The sequence below is a fragment of the Chlorocebus sabaeus genome, chromosome 20 (assembly GCF_047675955.1).
Source record: "Chlorocebus sabaeus isolate Y175 chromosome 20, mChlSab1.0.hap1, whole genome shotgun sequence".
In the NCBI taxonomy this organism is placed as follows: Eukaryota; Metazoa; Chordata; class Mammalia; order Primates; family Cercopithecidae; genus Chlorocebus; species Chlorocebus sabaeus.
In genome coordinates, this window is record NC_132923.1 from 7,539,974 (window position 1) to 7,555,318 (window position 15,345).

The following is a 15,345-nucleotide window of genomic DNA, read 5'->3' on the forward strand; positions in this document are numbered from 1 at the left end:
CATCTGGGCTGTTTTTAATTTTGGGTAATGTTGAATAAAGCTGGTCTGAACTATTTTGTGCAAGTCTTTGTGGAAATGCTTCATTTCTGTCTCTCATTTGTCCCCACTTATGAATTAGAAAAGGCATATTTCATTTCTCTTGGGTCAGCTATATAGGAGATAAATCACTGGATCACGGAATAGGTATGTTTAGTTTTATGAGAAATTGCCAGACCATTTTCCAAAGTGGCTTTCCATTTTACGTTCTCATTAGAGTTCCATTTGCTCTACATCCTCAGCAACATTTGGATTTTAATTTTTTTTGTTGGCTGGGCATGGTGGCACACGCCTGTAATCCCAGCACTTGGGGACACTGAGGCAGGCAGATCACTTGAGGTCAGGAGTTCAAGACCAACCTGGGCAATGTAGTGAAACACTGTCGCTACTAAAACTACAAAAAATTAGCCAGGCGTGGTGAATGAGAATTGCTTGAAGCCCGAAGGTGGAGGTTGCAGTGAGCTGAGATCGCGCCACTGCACTCCAGCCTGGGTGACAAGAGTGAGACTCAGTCTCAAGAAAAAAAAAATTTTTTTTTAAATTAAATTACTTAATTGATTTTGTTTTTGTTTTTGTTTTTCGTGTTTGAGACAGAGTCTCACTCTGTCTCCCAAGCTAGAGTGCAGTGGTATGATCTCCAGTCAGCGTAGCCTCTGCCTCCTGGGTTTAAGCGATTCTTGTGCCTCAGCCTCCCAAGTAGCTGGGATTACAGGAATGTGCAACCACGCCCGACTAATTTATTTATTTATTTATTTATTTATTTTCAAGATGGAATCTTGCCCTGTTGCCCAGGCTGGAGTGCATTAGTGCTTATTGGCTCAGTGTAGCCTCCACTTCCTGGGTTCAAGTGAGTCTCCTGCCTCAGCCTCCCGAGTAGCTGGGATTCCAGGTGTGTGCCACTATGCCTGGCTAATTGTTGTATTTTTAGTAGAGATGGGGTTTCACCATGTTGGTCAGACTGGTATCGAACTCCTAACCTCAGGTGATCTGCCTACCTCGGCTTCCTAAAGTGCTGGAATTAGAGGCGTGAGCCACCACCCCTGGCCTGGATCTTAATTTTTTTAATGTCCTCCTAAGAAGGGCCTTTATAAAATTGTTCACAGTCTTGCAGACATAGTGTTAGACTCTGCTCTAGTTCAGTGATATGTTTGCCTTGTTGGTTATGAGCCCTATTTTGGAGCAGCTGTGTCTTATTGAACCTGAGGTCAACCAAAACTTTTTTTTTTTTACCTCAGATTCTTGTACCAACCAAAACTTTCAGGTCTTTTTCACATTATTTTTAAGCCACGTCACCTTTTCATGTAATTGATAAACTGATCTTTAAAACTCTTAACTGTAGGACTGGGCACCATGGCTCACACCTGTAATCCCAACACTTAGGGAGGACAAGGTGGGAGGATCACTGGAACTAAGGAGTTTGAGACCAGCCTGGGCAACATAGCAAGATGCTGTCTCTATTTAAAAAAAACAAAAACAAAAACATTCTTAAACATGGAACTTTAAATTTATCCCTATATGTTCCATCCAGTTGATTTGAGAAAATATAATTTTGAATTTTCCATCAATTGGATTGGCAGTCCCTTTCAGCTTTACATCATCTACAGATTTGTTAAGTATGTTCTCTGGGTCTTTTAAGTCACTGATGGAGTTCTTGAATAGTTCAGATCCAAAGACAGCGTCCTATAAAACCCTGTTGGAAACTTGTCTTTCTCTCTGTCTCTTTTTTTTTAGACAGTATCTTGCTCTGTCGCCTAGGCTGGAATGCAGGGGCATGATCTCAGCACACTGCAGCTTCTGCCTCCTGGACTCGAGATTCTCTCACCTCAGCCTCTTGAGTAGCTGGGACTGCAGGTGTGCACCACCAAGCCCAGCTAAATTTTTTTGTAGAGATATGGTTTCAACATTTTACCCAGGCTAGGAGACTCATCTCTTGATTCCATTCAGTACTGTGTGGATTTGGATAGGCCATCTAATTATAAAATCGTCTAGCTCACATTTTTTCCTGTCTTCTTCCTTTTAGAATTTAAGCTTCATGCGAATAGATCTCTGTCTCTCTCTCTCATTCTCTCATATATCCCAAGCATCTAAAAAGCATAGTGCTCAATAAATGTTTTTTGTTGTTGTTGTTTTTGTTTTTTTTTTTTTAGACAGGGTCTTGCTCTGTCGCCCAAGCTGGAGTGCAGTGGTGCAATCTCAGCTCACTGCAAGCTCCACCTCCTGGGTTCAAGCCGTTCTCCTGCCTCAGCTTCCCAAGTAGCTGGGACTACAGGCACCCACCACCATGGCCGGCTAATTTTTTGTATTTTTAGTAGAGAGCCTCCCAAAGTGGTGGGATTATAGGCGTGAGCCACCGCACCCGGCCTCAATAAATGTTTTTGAATAAATGAAGGAAGGATAGTCAGTCATAGTGGCTCACGCCTGTAATCCCACCATTTTGGGAGGCCGAGTTGGGCTGATCGCTTGAGCTCAGGAATTCGAGACCAGCCTGGCGAAACCTCATCTCTACAAAATATACAAAAATTAGCTGGGTGTGGCGGCATGCGTCTGTGGTCCCAGCTACTTGGGGAGCTGAGGTGGGAGGATCGATTGGACCAGGGAGGGGATGCAGAGGTTGCAGTGAGCCAAGATCGCGCCACTGAGCTCCAGCCTGAGTGACATAGCGAGACCCATCTCAAAAAAAAGAAGGATAGACATGAAGAATTTGTCATTCCTTGTTGAAAACATTATACATTGTCTTCATGGAATTCTTCCTTATTGTAAAATCTATACCAACAACATACTGTTTGGCTTTCTTGCAGAAAAGGAAGTAAATGAGCTGATGGAAGAGCTGTTTGAAACTGTGAGTAATGATCCTCAAGTGAGAACATGGGATTGTAAGTCAGTTCTCCAGCAAGATGTGTCATTTGGTCTCTGTGATGCTCCTTCTAGGAGAGGGGTCAGACTGAACCAATTCTACTTTTAGTCTACCTGGGAAAGAACATAATGACAAGGGAATTTTTCTAACTGCTAGACTCTTGATTATATACATGTATGTTGTTCTTATTAACATTTTCCTTGAAACTTCTTTTTTTTCGAGGGGGGTTTCACTCCGTCACCCAAGCTAAAGTGCAGTGGTGAAATTACAGCTCACAGCAGCCTTGACCTTCTAGGCTTAAGCAGTCCTCTGTCTAAGCCTCGTGAGTAGCTGGGACATACCAACACACCCAGCTAATTATTTTATTTGTAGAGACAGGGTCTTACCACATTGCCCAGGCTGTTATGGAACTTCTGGGCTCAAGCAATTTTCCTGCATTGGGCCTCCCAAAGTGCTGGAATTATAGGTATGAGTCAGCATGCCTGGCCCCTGGAAAATTTTTGATGACTTCCCCTACTGTCATTTGGTGTGTCCTTAAAGATTGTCAACTAGTTTTAAACTACTTTGTGCACAAATAATTACTTTTTTCATAAATTTGTCTCAAAAGGTATTTCTCTTTAAGAGAGTGATCATTTTGAGGCTGGGTGTGGTGGCTCACGCCTGTAATCCCAGCACTTTGGGAGGCCACAGCGGGTGGATCATCTGAGGTCAGGAGTTTGAGACCAGCCTGGCCAACATGATGAAGCCTTGTCTCTACTAAAAGTACAAAAATTAGGCATGGTGGCGGGCACCTGTAGTCACAGTTACTGCAGAGGCTGAGGCAGGAAAATCGCTTGAATCTGGGAGGTGGAGGTTACAGTAAGCCCAGATCGTGCCACTGCACTCCAGCCTGGGCAATAGAGCAAGACTGCAAGACTCCGTCTCAAAAAAAAAAAAAGAGAGAGATTGATAATTTTGAGTTATCCATGCTCTGTCCTTACTGTCACGAGTTGACTGGTTGAACGACTTCTTTCTTGGCATAATAGCCATCCTAAGTGTGGGTTTGTGGGAGTCCTGAAGTGAGAAGGTTCTGACATTAGCTCTTTCTGGGTGCCAGCATTATTAAAGTCTTGTAATCTGTAGTTTTCACTCTTCCTTCCCAATACTGGAGCAACATTCGAGACCCATTCCCCAGGAAAACCCTCTCTTCCCTTTGCCCACAGTTCCAAGATGAGATGGGATTCTCCAACATGGAAGATGATGGCCCAGAAGAGGAGGAGCGTGTGGCTGAGCCTCGACCTAACTTCAACACTCCTCAAGCTCTACGGTAGGCTAGTTGAAAGACCTTGAGATTTGGAATAGAGGAATAGTTTATTTCTGAAAAGGTTTTCAGAAGTTGCAGTTAACAATTTTTCATCCCCAACCAGCTTCTGTTACTGATGTAAGGATGCAGAGCCCTGTCAGGAGTTAGGTGTCAAGTGAAGTCTCCTTGGTATGGGGCAGTGCAGCTGTAGGCCAAGCTGTATCTGTTTGGGAAGGGAGAAAAAACAGTAGCTGGCATCCATATCCACTTCTCCAGGTGAGTGGTGCTGGAGAGGTATGTAGGAATTTATGTGGCCAGACACACAAACTACCCCATATTGTAATATCGAGTCTGTCCCTTTCGTTCTTTTTATGTGCCATTAATATCTGCTAAATGTGACTGAAACTTTGTTAGTCACCTAGGCATTAGTGGAGCAAACCCTGAAGCACCTGCAGTAAGGAGTCTGAAACGTATGTGCTGACCTTTTTGCCTGAAGTTGGCACTTGTGTTACAGCATCCAGAAAGTAGAGGCTTTATTTTTTTCCTCATTTTCTGGTGGATTTGCATCTGCACTTTATTCTATTGTTATCCATTGCGAGTAGCAGCATATAGTCATTAGATGGATAGCTAGAGATCAGGATGCATTTTGTGCCGTAAGTGGAACTAAGCAAAGAGAATAGACCCTCTTAATTAGTCATGTGTCCTAACAGCATTACTACCCAAGTAGAAAGCTTGGGATTTATCTGAAAGCTAGACCTTTAGGGATTTTCCAGTTTAGTAAAAAAAAGATAAGATATGCCAACCAATGTCTAAAAACTAGAAATACCGGTAATTCTCCATTACAACAAATATCACAGTACAACTACATCAAAAACCTCAGGATTGCTAAGTCAGTATTTGACCCATTATTTTAAGTTACAGCTCATAGAACAAAATTCCATTCTGCTATGAATGGAACCATTCATCCTGGGAACATATAATGGGATTTGATCTATAAACGTGTTTTGGTTCTGCTGATCAACTCTTTGTAACTTCTTAAAATTTGGGAAGTATAGGCCGGGCGTGGTGGCTCACGCCTGTAATCCCAGCACTTTGGGAGCCCGAGGCAGGGGGATCACCTCAGGTCAGGAGTCGAGACCAGTCTGGCCAACATGGTGAAACCACATCTCTACTAAAAATACAAAAATTAGTCAGGCATGGTGGCGGGTGTCTGTAATCTCAGCTACTCGGGAGGCTGAGGCAGGAGAATCGCTTGAACCCGGAAAGCGGAGGTTGCAGTGAGCCGAAATGACAGACTGCGTGTCAGAGAGAGACTCTGTCTCAAAAAAATAAATAAAATTTGTAAAGTATAGAAATAATTTAAAACTCCTGTTAGAATTCAGTTACCTTCTGGTATTCAGTAGAATAGTCATATATCATCTCATGGTGATACGTTCTGTGAAATGTTATCATTAAACGATTTCATCATTGTGTAAATGTAGAAAGCACTTGGATAAACCTTGATGGTTTAGCCTACAGCATACCTAGGCTATACAGTATAACATATTGCTCCCGGGCCACAAACCTGTATAGCATGTTATTCTGCTGAATACTGTAGGCAGTTGTAACACAGTGGTAAGTACGTATGTATGTAAACATAGAAAAGATACAATAATCTTACGGAACCACCTCTGAATATGTGGTTCATTGTTGACTGAAACATTATGTGGCACATGACTGTACTTGGGCAGTTGCTGCTTTTCTTTCGGTTGCAAATGCAAACCTGTTATAATCTTTGACTCAATAAAGCATCCTGGATTCTGTAAGTCCATAGATAGTAAAAACATCTTAAAACACAATAAAGAAGAGAGAAAAAAAAAAGAACAAAACAAAAACCCTGGGAAAGTGAGTTATCTGTGCCTCCCTTATCAGTTATGCAAGTAATATTTATTAAAAGCAGGTGCAAGGCCACATGTGGTGACTCACACCTGTAATCCCAGCATTTTGGGAGGCTGAGGTGGGCAAAACACCTGAGGTCAGGAGTTCCAGACCAGCCTGGTCAATATGGTAAAACCCCATCTCTACTAAAAATATAAAAATTAGCTGGGTGTGGTGGCACGTGCCTGTAATCCCAGCTACTTGGGAGGCTGAGGCAGGAGAAACGCTTGAACCTGGGAGTCAGAGGTTGCACTGAGCCGAGATTGTGCCACTGCACTCCAGCCTGGGTGACAGAGTGAAACTGCCTCTCAAAAAATAATAATAGGCCGGGGCCGGGCGCGGTGGCTCAAGCCTGTAATCCCAGCACTTTGGGAGGCCGAGACTGGCGGATCACGAGGTCAGGAGATCGAGACCATCCTGGCTAACACAGTGAAACCCCGTCTCTACTAAAAAATACAAAAAACTAGCCGGGCGAGGTGGCGGCGCCTGTAGTCCCAGCTACTCGGGAGGCTGAGGCGGGAGAATGGCGCAAACCCGGGAGGCGGAGCTTGCAGTGAGCTGAGATCCGGCCACTGCACTCCAGTCTGGGCGACAGCGCGAGACTCCCTCTCAAAAAAAAAAAAAAAAAAAAAAAAAAAAAATAATAATAATAATAGGCCGGATGTGGTGGCTCACACCAGTAATCCCAGCACTTTGGGAGGCCAGGGCGGTCAGATCACGAGGTCAGGAGTTTGAGACCAGCCTGACCAACATGGTGAAACCCTGTCTCTACTAAAAATATAAAAATTAGCCAGGCATGGTAGCACACACCTGTAATCCCAGCTACTCAGGAGGCTGAGGCAGAAGAATTGCTTGAACCCAGGAGGCAGAATTTGCAATGAGCCAATATCACGCCACTGCACTCCGTCCTGGGAGACAGAGACACCGTCTCAAAAAAGAAAGAAAGAAAAATAAAACCAATAATAATAATTATAGGTCGGGCGCAGTGGCTCGCGCCTGTAATCCCAGCACTTTGGGATGTTGAAGCGGGCATATTACCTGAGGTCAGGAGTTTGAGACCACCCTGGCCAACATAGCAAAACCCTGTCTCTACTAAAAATGCAAAAAAATTAGTCGGATGTATTGGCAGGTGCCTGTAATCCCCGCTACTTGGGAGGCTGAGGCAGCAGAATCGCTTGAACCTGGGAGGCAGAGGTTGCAGCGAGGCAAGACCGCTCCACTGCAGTCCAGCCTGGGCAACATGAACGAAACTCCATCTCAAAATAATAATAATAATAATCATAATCATAATAAATACAACTACGTGCAGGCTATATTTCCATTACCTACTTTTTTATGCTTCTGGGCTTCTGTTCCTTTAGTGGTAGTAGTGCAGGTGATCAGGTTTTCAGTTCTCAGAAGATTGTATAAGACAGTCCCACAGGCTTTAGGTTTTTACCCTGTGCTGTCCAAACCCACAGTAAATACTATAAAAGAAAGCATAATTTTTATCCCAAATAGATAAATGATAACTTTTTAAAATTAACTATTGAAAACATTTATCTATTGCTGTAATATGGGAGATTACTTGAAATATGATAACCTGCTCTTTGTAGCTACATGAACAGGTCTTATCCTGATTGCATAGGGTATCAGCACGTGCTTAATCGTTTAAGTATCTTATTCTCCTTTTATTTCAGAACTGTCATGCTGGGTTTTTCCATTTTTGCTTCAGCCCTGGAAACAGTCTCTCAGGAGGGTAGGGGTGGGAAGTTAGAGTTAGGAACCTTAGAAGAGGAATTTATTTGTTTGTTTATTTTATTCTATTTATTCTATTTTATTTTATTTTATTTTATTTTATTTTATTTTTATTTTATTTTATTTTATTGGAACAGAGTCTTGCTCTGTTGCCCAGGCTGGAGTGCAGTGGCGCGATCTTGGCTCACTGCAACCTCTGCCTCCTGGGTTCAAGTGATTCTCCTGCCTCAGCCTCGTGAGTAGCTGGGATTATAGGCACGCATCACCACAGCTGGCTAATTTTTGTATTTTTTCATAGAGACAGGGTTTCACCATGTTAGCCAGGCCAGTCTCAAACCACTGATCTCAAGTGATCCACCTGCCTTGGCCTCCCAAATTGCTGGGATTACAGGCGTGAGCCACCACGCCCGACTGTTTCTTGACCTTTTAATAATTGTCATTCTGACTGGCAAGCCTTGCTTTCTTAAACAAGTCAAAAATCTTCTAGCATGAAGCAGGAAAAGGATATACTAAAATAAGTAATGGTAGTTCACATGAACAGAACTGAGTGGTTAGTTCAAATATTACCCTACTGCTCTCCATGAAGGTATTTGCTTTTAGCCCTTTAAATTCCTCTTCCTAGCTGGGTGCAGTGGCTCCCGCCTGTAATCCCAGCAATTTGGGAGTTCGAGGTGGGTGGATCACTTGAGGTCAGTCATTCGAGACTAGCCTGGCTAACGTGGTGAAACCCTGTCTCTACAAAAAATACAAAGATTAGCTGGCCGTGGTGATGCATGCCTGTAATCCCAGCTACTCAGGAGGCTGAGGCAGGAGAATCACTTGAACCCGGGAGGCAGAGGTTGCAGTGAGCTGAGATCATGCCACTGCACTCCAGCCTGGGCAACAGAGCAAGACTCCATTTCAAAAAATAAATAAATAAATAAATAAATAAGCAAATAAATTCCTCTTCTAAGGTTCCAAACCCTAATTTCCCACCCCTACCCTCCTGAGAGACTTTTTTCAAAAACCTAGCATGTCAGTTCTGAAGTAAAAGGAGAATAAGATACTTAAGTAATTAAGCATGTGCTGATACCATATGCCGTCAGGATAAGATCTTTTGGCTGGACGTGGTGTCTCACGCCTGTAATCCCACCACTTTGGGAGGCCGAGGCAGGTGGATCATGAGGTCAAGAGATCGAGACCATCCTGGCCAACATGGTGAAACCCCATCTCTACTAAAAATACAAAAATTAGCTGGAGCGTGGTGGTGCATGCCTGTAGTCCCAGCGACTCGCGAGGCTGAGGCAGGAGAATCACTTGAACCAGGGAGGCGGAGGTTGCAGTGAGCCGAGATCATGCCACTATACTCCAGCTTGGCATCCGAGTGAGACTTCGTCTCAAAAGAAAAAAAAATATGTTTATGTAGCTACAACAAGCAGGTTCTCATATTTCAAGGAATCCCCAATATTATAGCAATAGATAAATAAGAAAATGTAGTATTCCACCATGTAATACTATACAGCCATAAAAAGGTATGATATCACGTCCCTTTCAGGGACATGGATGGAGGTGAAGCCATCAGCAAACTAACATAATAACAGAAAAACAATACCGCATGTTCTCACATATAAGTAGGAACTGAACAATGAGAACACATGGACGCAGGGTGGGGAACAGCACACACTGGGGCCTGTTGGGGAGGTGGGGGAAGGGAGAGGATCAGGATAAACTGCTGATGCAGCTGGGCTTAATACCAAGGTGATGGGTTGATAGGTGCAGCAAAACACCAAGGCACATGTTTACCTGTGTAACAAAACTGCGTGTCCTGCACATGTATTCCGAAACTTAAAATTTTGAAGGCCAGCCATGGTAGCTTACGCCTGTAATCCCAGCACTTTGGGAAGCTGAGATGAGTGGATCATGAGGTCAGGAAATAGAGACTGTCCTGGCTAACACAGTGAAACCCCATCTCTACTAAAAATACAAAAAATTAGCTGGATGTGGTGGCACGTGCCTATAGTCCCAGCTACTTGAGAGGGTGAGGCAGGAGAATCGCTTGAACCCGGGAGGCAGAGGTTGCAGTGAGCTGAGATCGCACCACTGCATTCCAGCCTGGGCGACAGAGCGAGACTGTCACAAAAAATATATATATATATTAAATTTTGGAAAAAAAATGCAAGGCAGTGCAGCCTGAGTGGATAGCGAAATGGGACAAGCTGAACCTGGGATGGGAATAACAAGTAAATGAGGGAAGAAATGAGAATGATGAGTTCCCACCAGCTCCTTGGCTGCTTTCTTACCCATATATTTCTCTGTTCCTAGCATTTTGATTTTTTCTTCATTTGTATATTATTTAGAAGAGGAATTGTAGAGGAATGGGATGGAATGTAATATAGAATCATCATATTTGATGCATGCTAACTACTTTGGGAAAAGATTTGTATAAGGCTGGGAGTTTGATTGTTGACTAAAGTGAGTTGTCAGATTAGAAGACAATGAAAATTGTTCAGGTTCTTTGCTCATCATTAGAACAAATTGGATGTGTTGTGGACCTAGGGATGTTGTGGACCTAGGGAAACACTCAAATTCAGTCATCTCCCTGTTGGGAATAGGTTTGAGGAACCACTGGCCAACTTGCTAAATGAACAACATCGGACAGTGAAGGAGCTATTTGAACAGCTGAAGATGAAGAAATCTTCAGCCAAACAGCTGCAGGAAGTAGAGAAGGTTAAACCCCAGAGTGAGAAAGTTCATCAGACTCTGATTCTGGACCCAGCACAGAGGAAGAGACTCCAGCAGCAGATGCAGCAGGTAACACTTTTCTTGGTCATGTTAATATTGGATTATACCAAGGCCTAACTCTGAGGCCAGAAATTAACAGCTTTGTAAAAGTCAGAGATAGTTACCTTACCACCTGCTAAAACCATAGTATCTTCACATCTAGGAGCTCGAGAAGTCATCATGTTCATGCCCTATGACTCAAGGAAGAGAGCATACAAGGATACTAATGGTATTCAGAAATACAGATTTCAAAGAGTCCTTAGTAATCTATTCTGAAATTTAACAAACTTCACTGTGAGAAGTAGGTTTTTTTTTCCTTTTTCTAATCTCAGTCCCTCTGGATTAAGGTTAAGCTTCCTCTCCTTCTGTCATTTTGTTCAAGGGAACATGTCTGAGAGATTTATGCCAAGATTCTATGTTGTTCTCATACTCCTTTCAGAAAGCAAAATATATGTGATAAAGTTGCAAACATCTTAGTTATTGTCTCTCTAGGGGCTGGGTTATGGTGACTCACACCTGTAAACCCAGCACTTTGGGAGACTGAAGTGGGAGGATTGCTTGAGCCAGGGAGTTCAAGAGCAACCTGGGCAACATAGTGCGACCCTGTCTCTACAAAAAATAAAAATACATTAGCGAGGCATGGTGCCATGCACCTGTGGTCCCAGCTACTCAGGAGGCTGAGGTGGGAGGATTGCTTGAGCACAGGAGGTTGAGAGGGCGTGGAGCCATGATTGCATCACTGCACAGCAGCCTAGGTGACAGAGAGATCCTGTCTCCAAGAAGAAAAAAAAAAAATCTCTCTGAGTTCCTGAAATGACAGTGTGGCAACATGTCACTTCATTATTTTCTTTCCATCCCCAGCACGTTCAGCTCTTGACCCAAATCCACCTTCTTGCCACCTGCAACCCCAGTCTCAGTCCGGAGGCTAGTACCACCAGGATATTTCTTGTAAGTTTCCAAATATCCCTAACTCTAAAGACTAGAGTGTGAAATTAGCTTGGCAGGTTATTTCTCATAGTTATTCACTAATCATAATCTATATTTATTCTTCTCTCTTGGGTATTTTTGATTGCTTTGCCTACTTTCTGTTAAGGCTTCCTCTGTTTGCTGAGAGAACATAAGCCACTGATTCCCATGAAAGGACAGGGAGTGTATTCAATTTTCTTAGTACTGTCCTTCTGATATTTTTATTGAATCCTCCTTATCTTTAGATCCAACCTAACTTCTTAGGTTTTTTGGTACCACTGTTCCTTTTATAGATGTTGAGACTGGGCACGGTGGCTATCCCTGTAATCCCAGCACTTTGGGAGGCCAAAGCAGGCAGATTGCGTGACCCCAGTAGTTCGAGACCAGCTGGGGCAACATGCCGAAAGCCCATCTCTACAAAATACAAAAATTAGCCAGATGTGGTGCGTACCTGTAGTCTCAGCTACTTGGGAGGCAGAGATGGAAGGATAGCTTGAGCCTGGGAGGTAGGGGTTGCAGTGAGCTGAGATCGCGCCACTGCACTCCAGCCTGGGCGGCAGAGTGAGATCCAGTCTCAAAATAAATAATAAAATAAAAGTAATAGTCCTAATTCTTGGCTGGGTGCAGTGACTCATGCCTGTAATCTCAGCACCTTGGTAGGCTGAAGTGGCTGGATCGCTTGAGGTCAGGAGTTCGAGAACAGCTTGACCAACATGGTAAAATCCGGTCTCTACTTAAAATACAAAAAATAGCCGGGCATGCTGGAGGGCACCTGTAATTAATCCCAGCTACTTGGGAGGTGGATGCAGAAGAATCGCTTGAGCCTGGGAAGTGGAGACTTCAGTGAGTCAAGATCGTACCATTACACTCCAGCCTGGGCGACAGAGTGAGACTCTGTCTCAAAAAAAAAAAAAAAATCCTCATTCTTCATAATCTTCATTCTAGTTCGGGAACTAGACCGTATATTCCTTAGTGTTTCTCACTAAGTCTTAAAGTAAACCAAGAATACAATCCCTGAATATCTGGGAACTCAGGTGTAATCTTCACAGAGTAGTTTATTGTGAAAGACTTTATGATGATTTTTACCTGTTTTTATCCTGTAGTAGGAAGGTCAGCTTCTCATTTAGATTCTGAAGGCTACTGGTATTAATTGTCTGGAATTGTCTTAGATCTTCTTGTGTCCTGTTTTCCCAGAAAGAGCTGGGAACCTTTGCTCAAAGCTCCATCGCCCTTCACCATCAGTACAACCCCAAGTTTCAGACCCTGTTCCAACCCTGTAACTTGATGGGAGCTATGCAGCTTATTGAAGACTTCAGCACACATGTCAGCATTGACTGCAGCCCTCATAAAACTGTCAAGAAGACTGGTAGGAGACAGATGTGTCAGCTTTAAGTTTTTACTTGCGGTGAGAGGTGGTGGGAATCTTATCCCATAGATAACTTCCTAGGATACTTGCCTAGGAATGGAGGACACAGGACATTTGTAATTTCTTTCTTCTCTCTTTTATCCTCCCTTTGTACTCATTATCTGAATTCTAGAATTACATGATAATCTCTGGGCCTGGGTAAGGCATGGAGGCAGTGGACAGTATAGGAATATGGGAGGTAGAGATCTGAAGCTCAGTGCTAAGAATTTGACTACAGCAATATGAGGGGTATTAGGAGTCAGATCAAAATAAACTGGGGCCTGGTAAAGATGAAAGTCAGGTAGTAAAGTTTGGTCATGTTTAGCTTTTTACTGTCTTCAACTAAGGCCAGGTGCTGTGGCTCACACCTATAATCCTAGTACTTTGGGAGGCCGAGTCAGGGGGAACACAAGGTCAGGAGATTGAGACCATACTGGCTCACACAGTGAAACCCCGTCTCTACTAAAAATACAAAAATTAGCCAGGCGTGGGGGCACGCGCCTGTAGTCCCAGCTACTTGGGAGGCTGAGGCAGGAAAATTGCTTGAACCCAGGAGGCAGAGGTTGCAGTGAGTGAGATCGCGTCATTGCCCTCCAGCCTGGGCGACAGAGCGAGACTGCATCTCAAAAAAAAAAAAAAAAAAAAAAATCAACTAACTTTATTTACCATACTGACTGCAGCGTAAGTGATATCTCCATTCTGAATGAAATGTTGACTTGGGAGTTACGCATAAATTAGAGATTATACATTTGCCGTGTTCAGTATTGTAAAGAAATTTGCAGGTTTAGATTCTACCTTGCGTTGGTTTAGTATTTTTTGAGAAAATATTTGCTATTTACTTAAGCCAAATATTTGCTTCTGATTTGTTTCCTGATTTAGCAAATTAGTTGTGGTTTGTTCTGGATTTGTGTTTGTCTTTGGATTCTATTTTAAATCCCTGAGTCTTATCGTTAAGTTGAATATAGTTGTATTTAAGTGTATTATATCGTAGACACAGATCCCAAACTACTTGAATAGCTGTATTAACTGATATGAAATGGTGATGAAAACTTGATTTAACACCAAATTATAATAATATCTTACACATCTGTTGACCTGTTGCTTTCTTCTGGGGATATAAAAATAACACTTACGGAAGAAGAAATACGGATGTAGTAGTTTTGTCTTTAGAAATGCAGAGGTTCCTGAAAGTGAGAGGCTGAGAGAGGGAGAGGGAAATGAATGAGACTGAATTGTCTCATTCCTTTTATGGTTCTTTTGTTCCCAACCTCAGGAGGAATCTGGGAGAACTTAATGAAAGTTAAGTAAGAATCAAATAAAAGTAAAATTTGGAATACCAGATTTGTGAGGGAGATTAAAGAAGTTGGAATCTTATTCTGGAAGAAAGAAAGCATTGTTGAAGGTCTCTTATCCTTCGAGGATTTAAGGGGGGAAGGAGGTAAAACATTTTTGAGCATACACTATTGCCAGCTCCTTTTATTACTAGGTGCTTTTTAAGTGTTTGTTTTACTTAGTGAATAAAGTGTTCCATGTAAGAAAGAATAAGAGTCAACTTTTATTGCCATTGAATGGGACTCCCTTTAGATACAATGTTAGCTTAAGAAAGACTGTGGAAACTCTTTGGGGAATGGTAGGCAGATGGGAGGGAAATCCAGTTAGATAAGGACAGCTCTACCTAAATGCAAAAATGCATTCACGGGCTTTTTGAAGCCCTGTTTTGTCTTAGAAGTTGATTTATTCGAGATTTATTTTCTTATAGCCAATGAATTTCCCTGTTTGCCAAAGCAAGTGGCTTGGATTCTGGCCACAAGCAAGGTTTTCATGTATCCAGAGTTACTTCCAGTGTGTTCCCTGAAGGCAAAGAATCCCCAGGATAAGATCGTCTTCACCAAGGCTGAGGACAAGTAAGTGTTTACTCTGGGAGATCAAAACAGCAGAATATCCCAAGGAGAAGACATAGTTCCTTTGAGGAGTTTAGGGGAAGTAAGATAATAATAAAACATGGACACAAAAGACAAAAGGAAGAGCAGTATAGATGAGCAGAGCCCTCTAGGACATGCTTGTTCTAGCAGTGCCAAATACTGCTTTTTGGGGGAATGTCACACACATTTTTAAAGCATTTTAGACCGGAGATGGTGGCTCCCACCTGTAGTCCCAACACTTTGAAAGGCCAAGGCAGGAAGTTCGCTTTTATTTTATTTTATGTTATTTATTTATGTAGAGACAGGATCTTACTCTGTCACCCAGGCAGTCACAGCTCACTGCAGCCTTGAACTCCTGAGATCAAGTGATCCTTGCACCTCAGCCTCCATGGAGCAGCTGGGACCCCAGGCGTGTGCCACCATACATGACTCATTTTTTTGTGTGTGCAGATGAGGGTCTCTCTGT

General features: G+C 42.9%; 1 protein-coding gene across 6 annotated transcripts in view; it reads left to right on the forward strand.

Moving 5' to 3' along the window:
* Nucleotides 1-15,345, forward strand: part of GON4L (gon-4 like) — a 95,210-nt gene that overhangs the window by 56,236 nt on the left and 23,629 nt on the right. For all 6 annotated transcript variants that reach the window (XR_012089924.1, XR_012089925.1, XM_073008292.1 and 3 more), the window contains exons 13-18: nucleotides 2,835-2,875; nucleotides 4,093-4,196; nucleotides 10,418-10,616; nucleotides 11,448-11,534; nucleotides 12,747-12,918; nucleotides 14,717-14,861. Coding sequence is in view for 4 of the 6 variants with exons in the window: in XM_073008292.1 (XP_072864393.1) it covers nucleotides 2,835-2,875; nucleotides 4,093-4,196; nucleotides 10,418-10,616; nucleotides 11,448-11,534; nucleotides 12,747-12,918; nucleotides 14,717-14,861 (748 nt within the window). In the remaining 2 variants the exon portion in view is untranslated. The remainder of the gene's footprint in view (nucleotides 1-2,834; nucleotides 2,876-4,092; nucleotides 4,197-10,417; nucleotides 10,617-11,447; nucleotides 11,535-12,746; nucleotides 12,919-14,716; nucleotides 14,862-15,345) is intronic.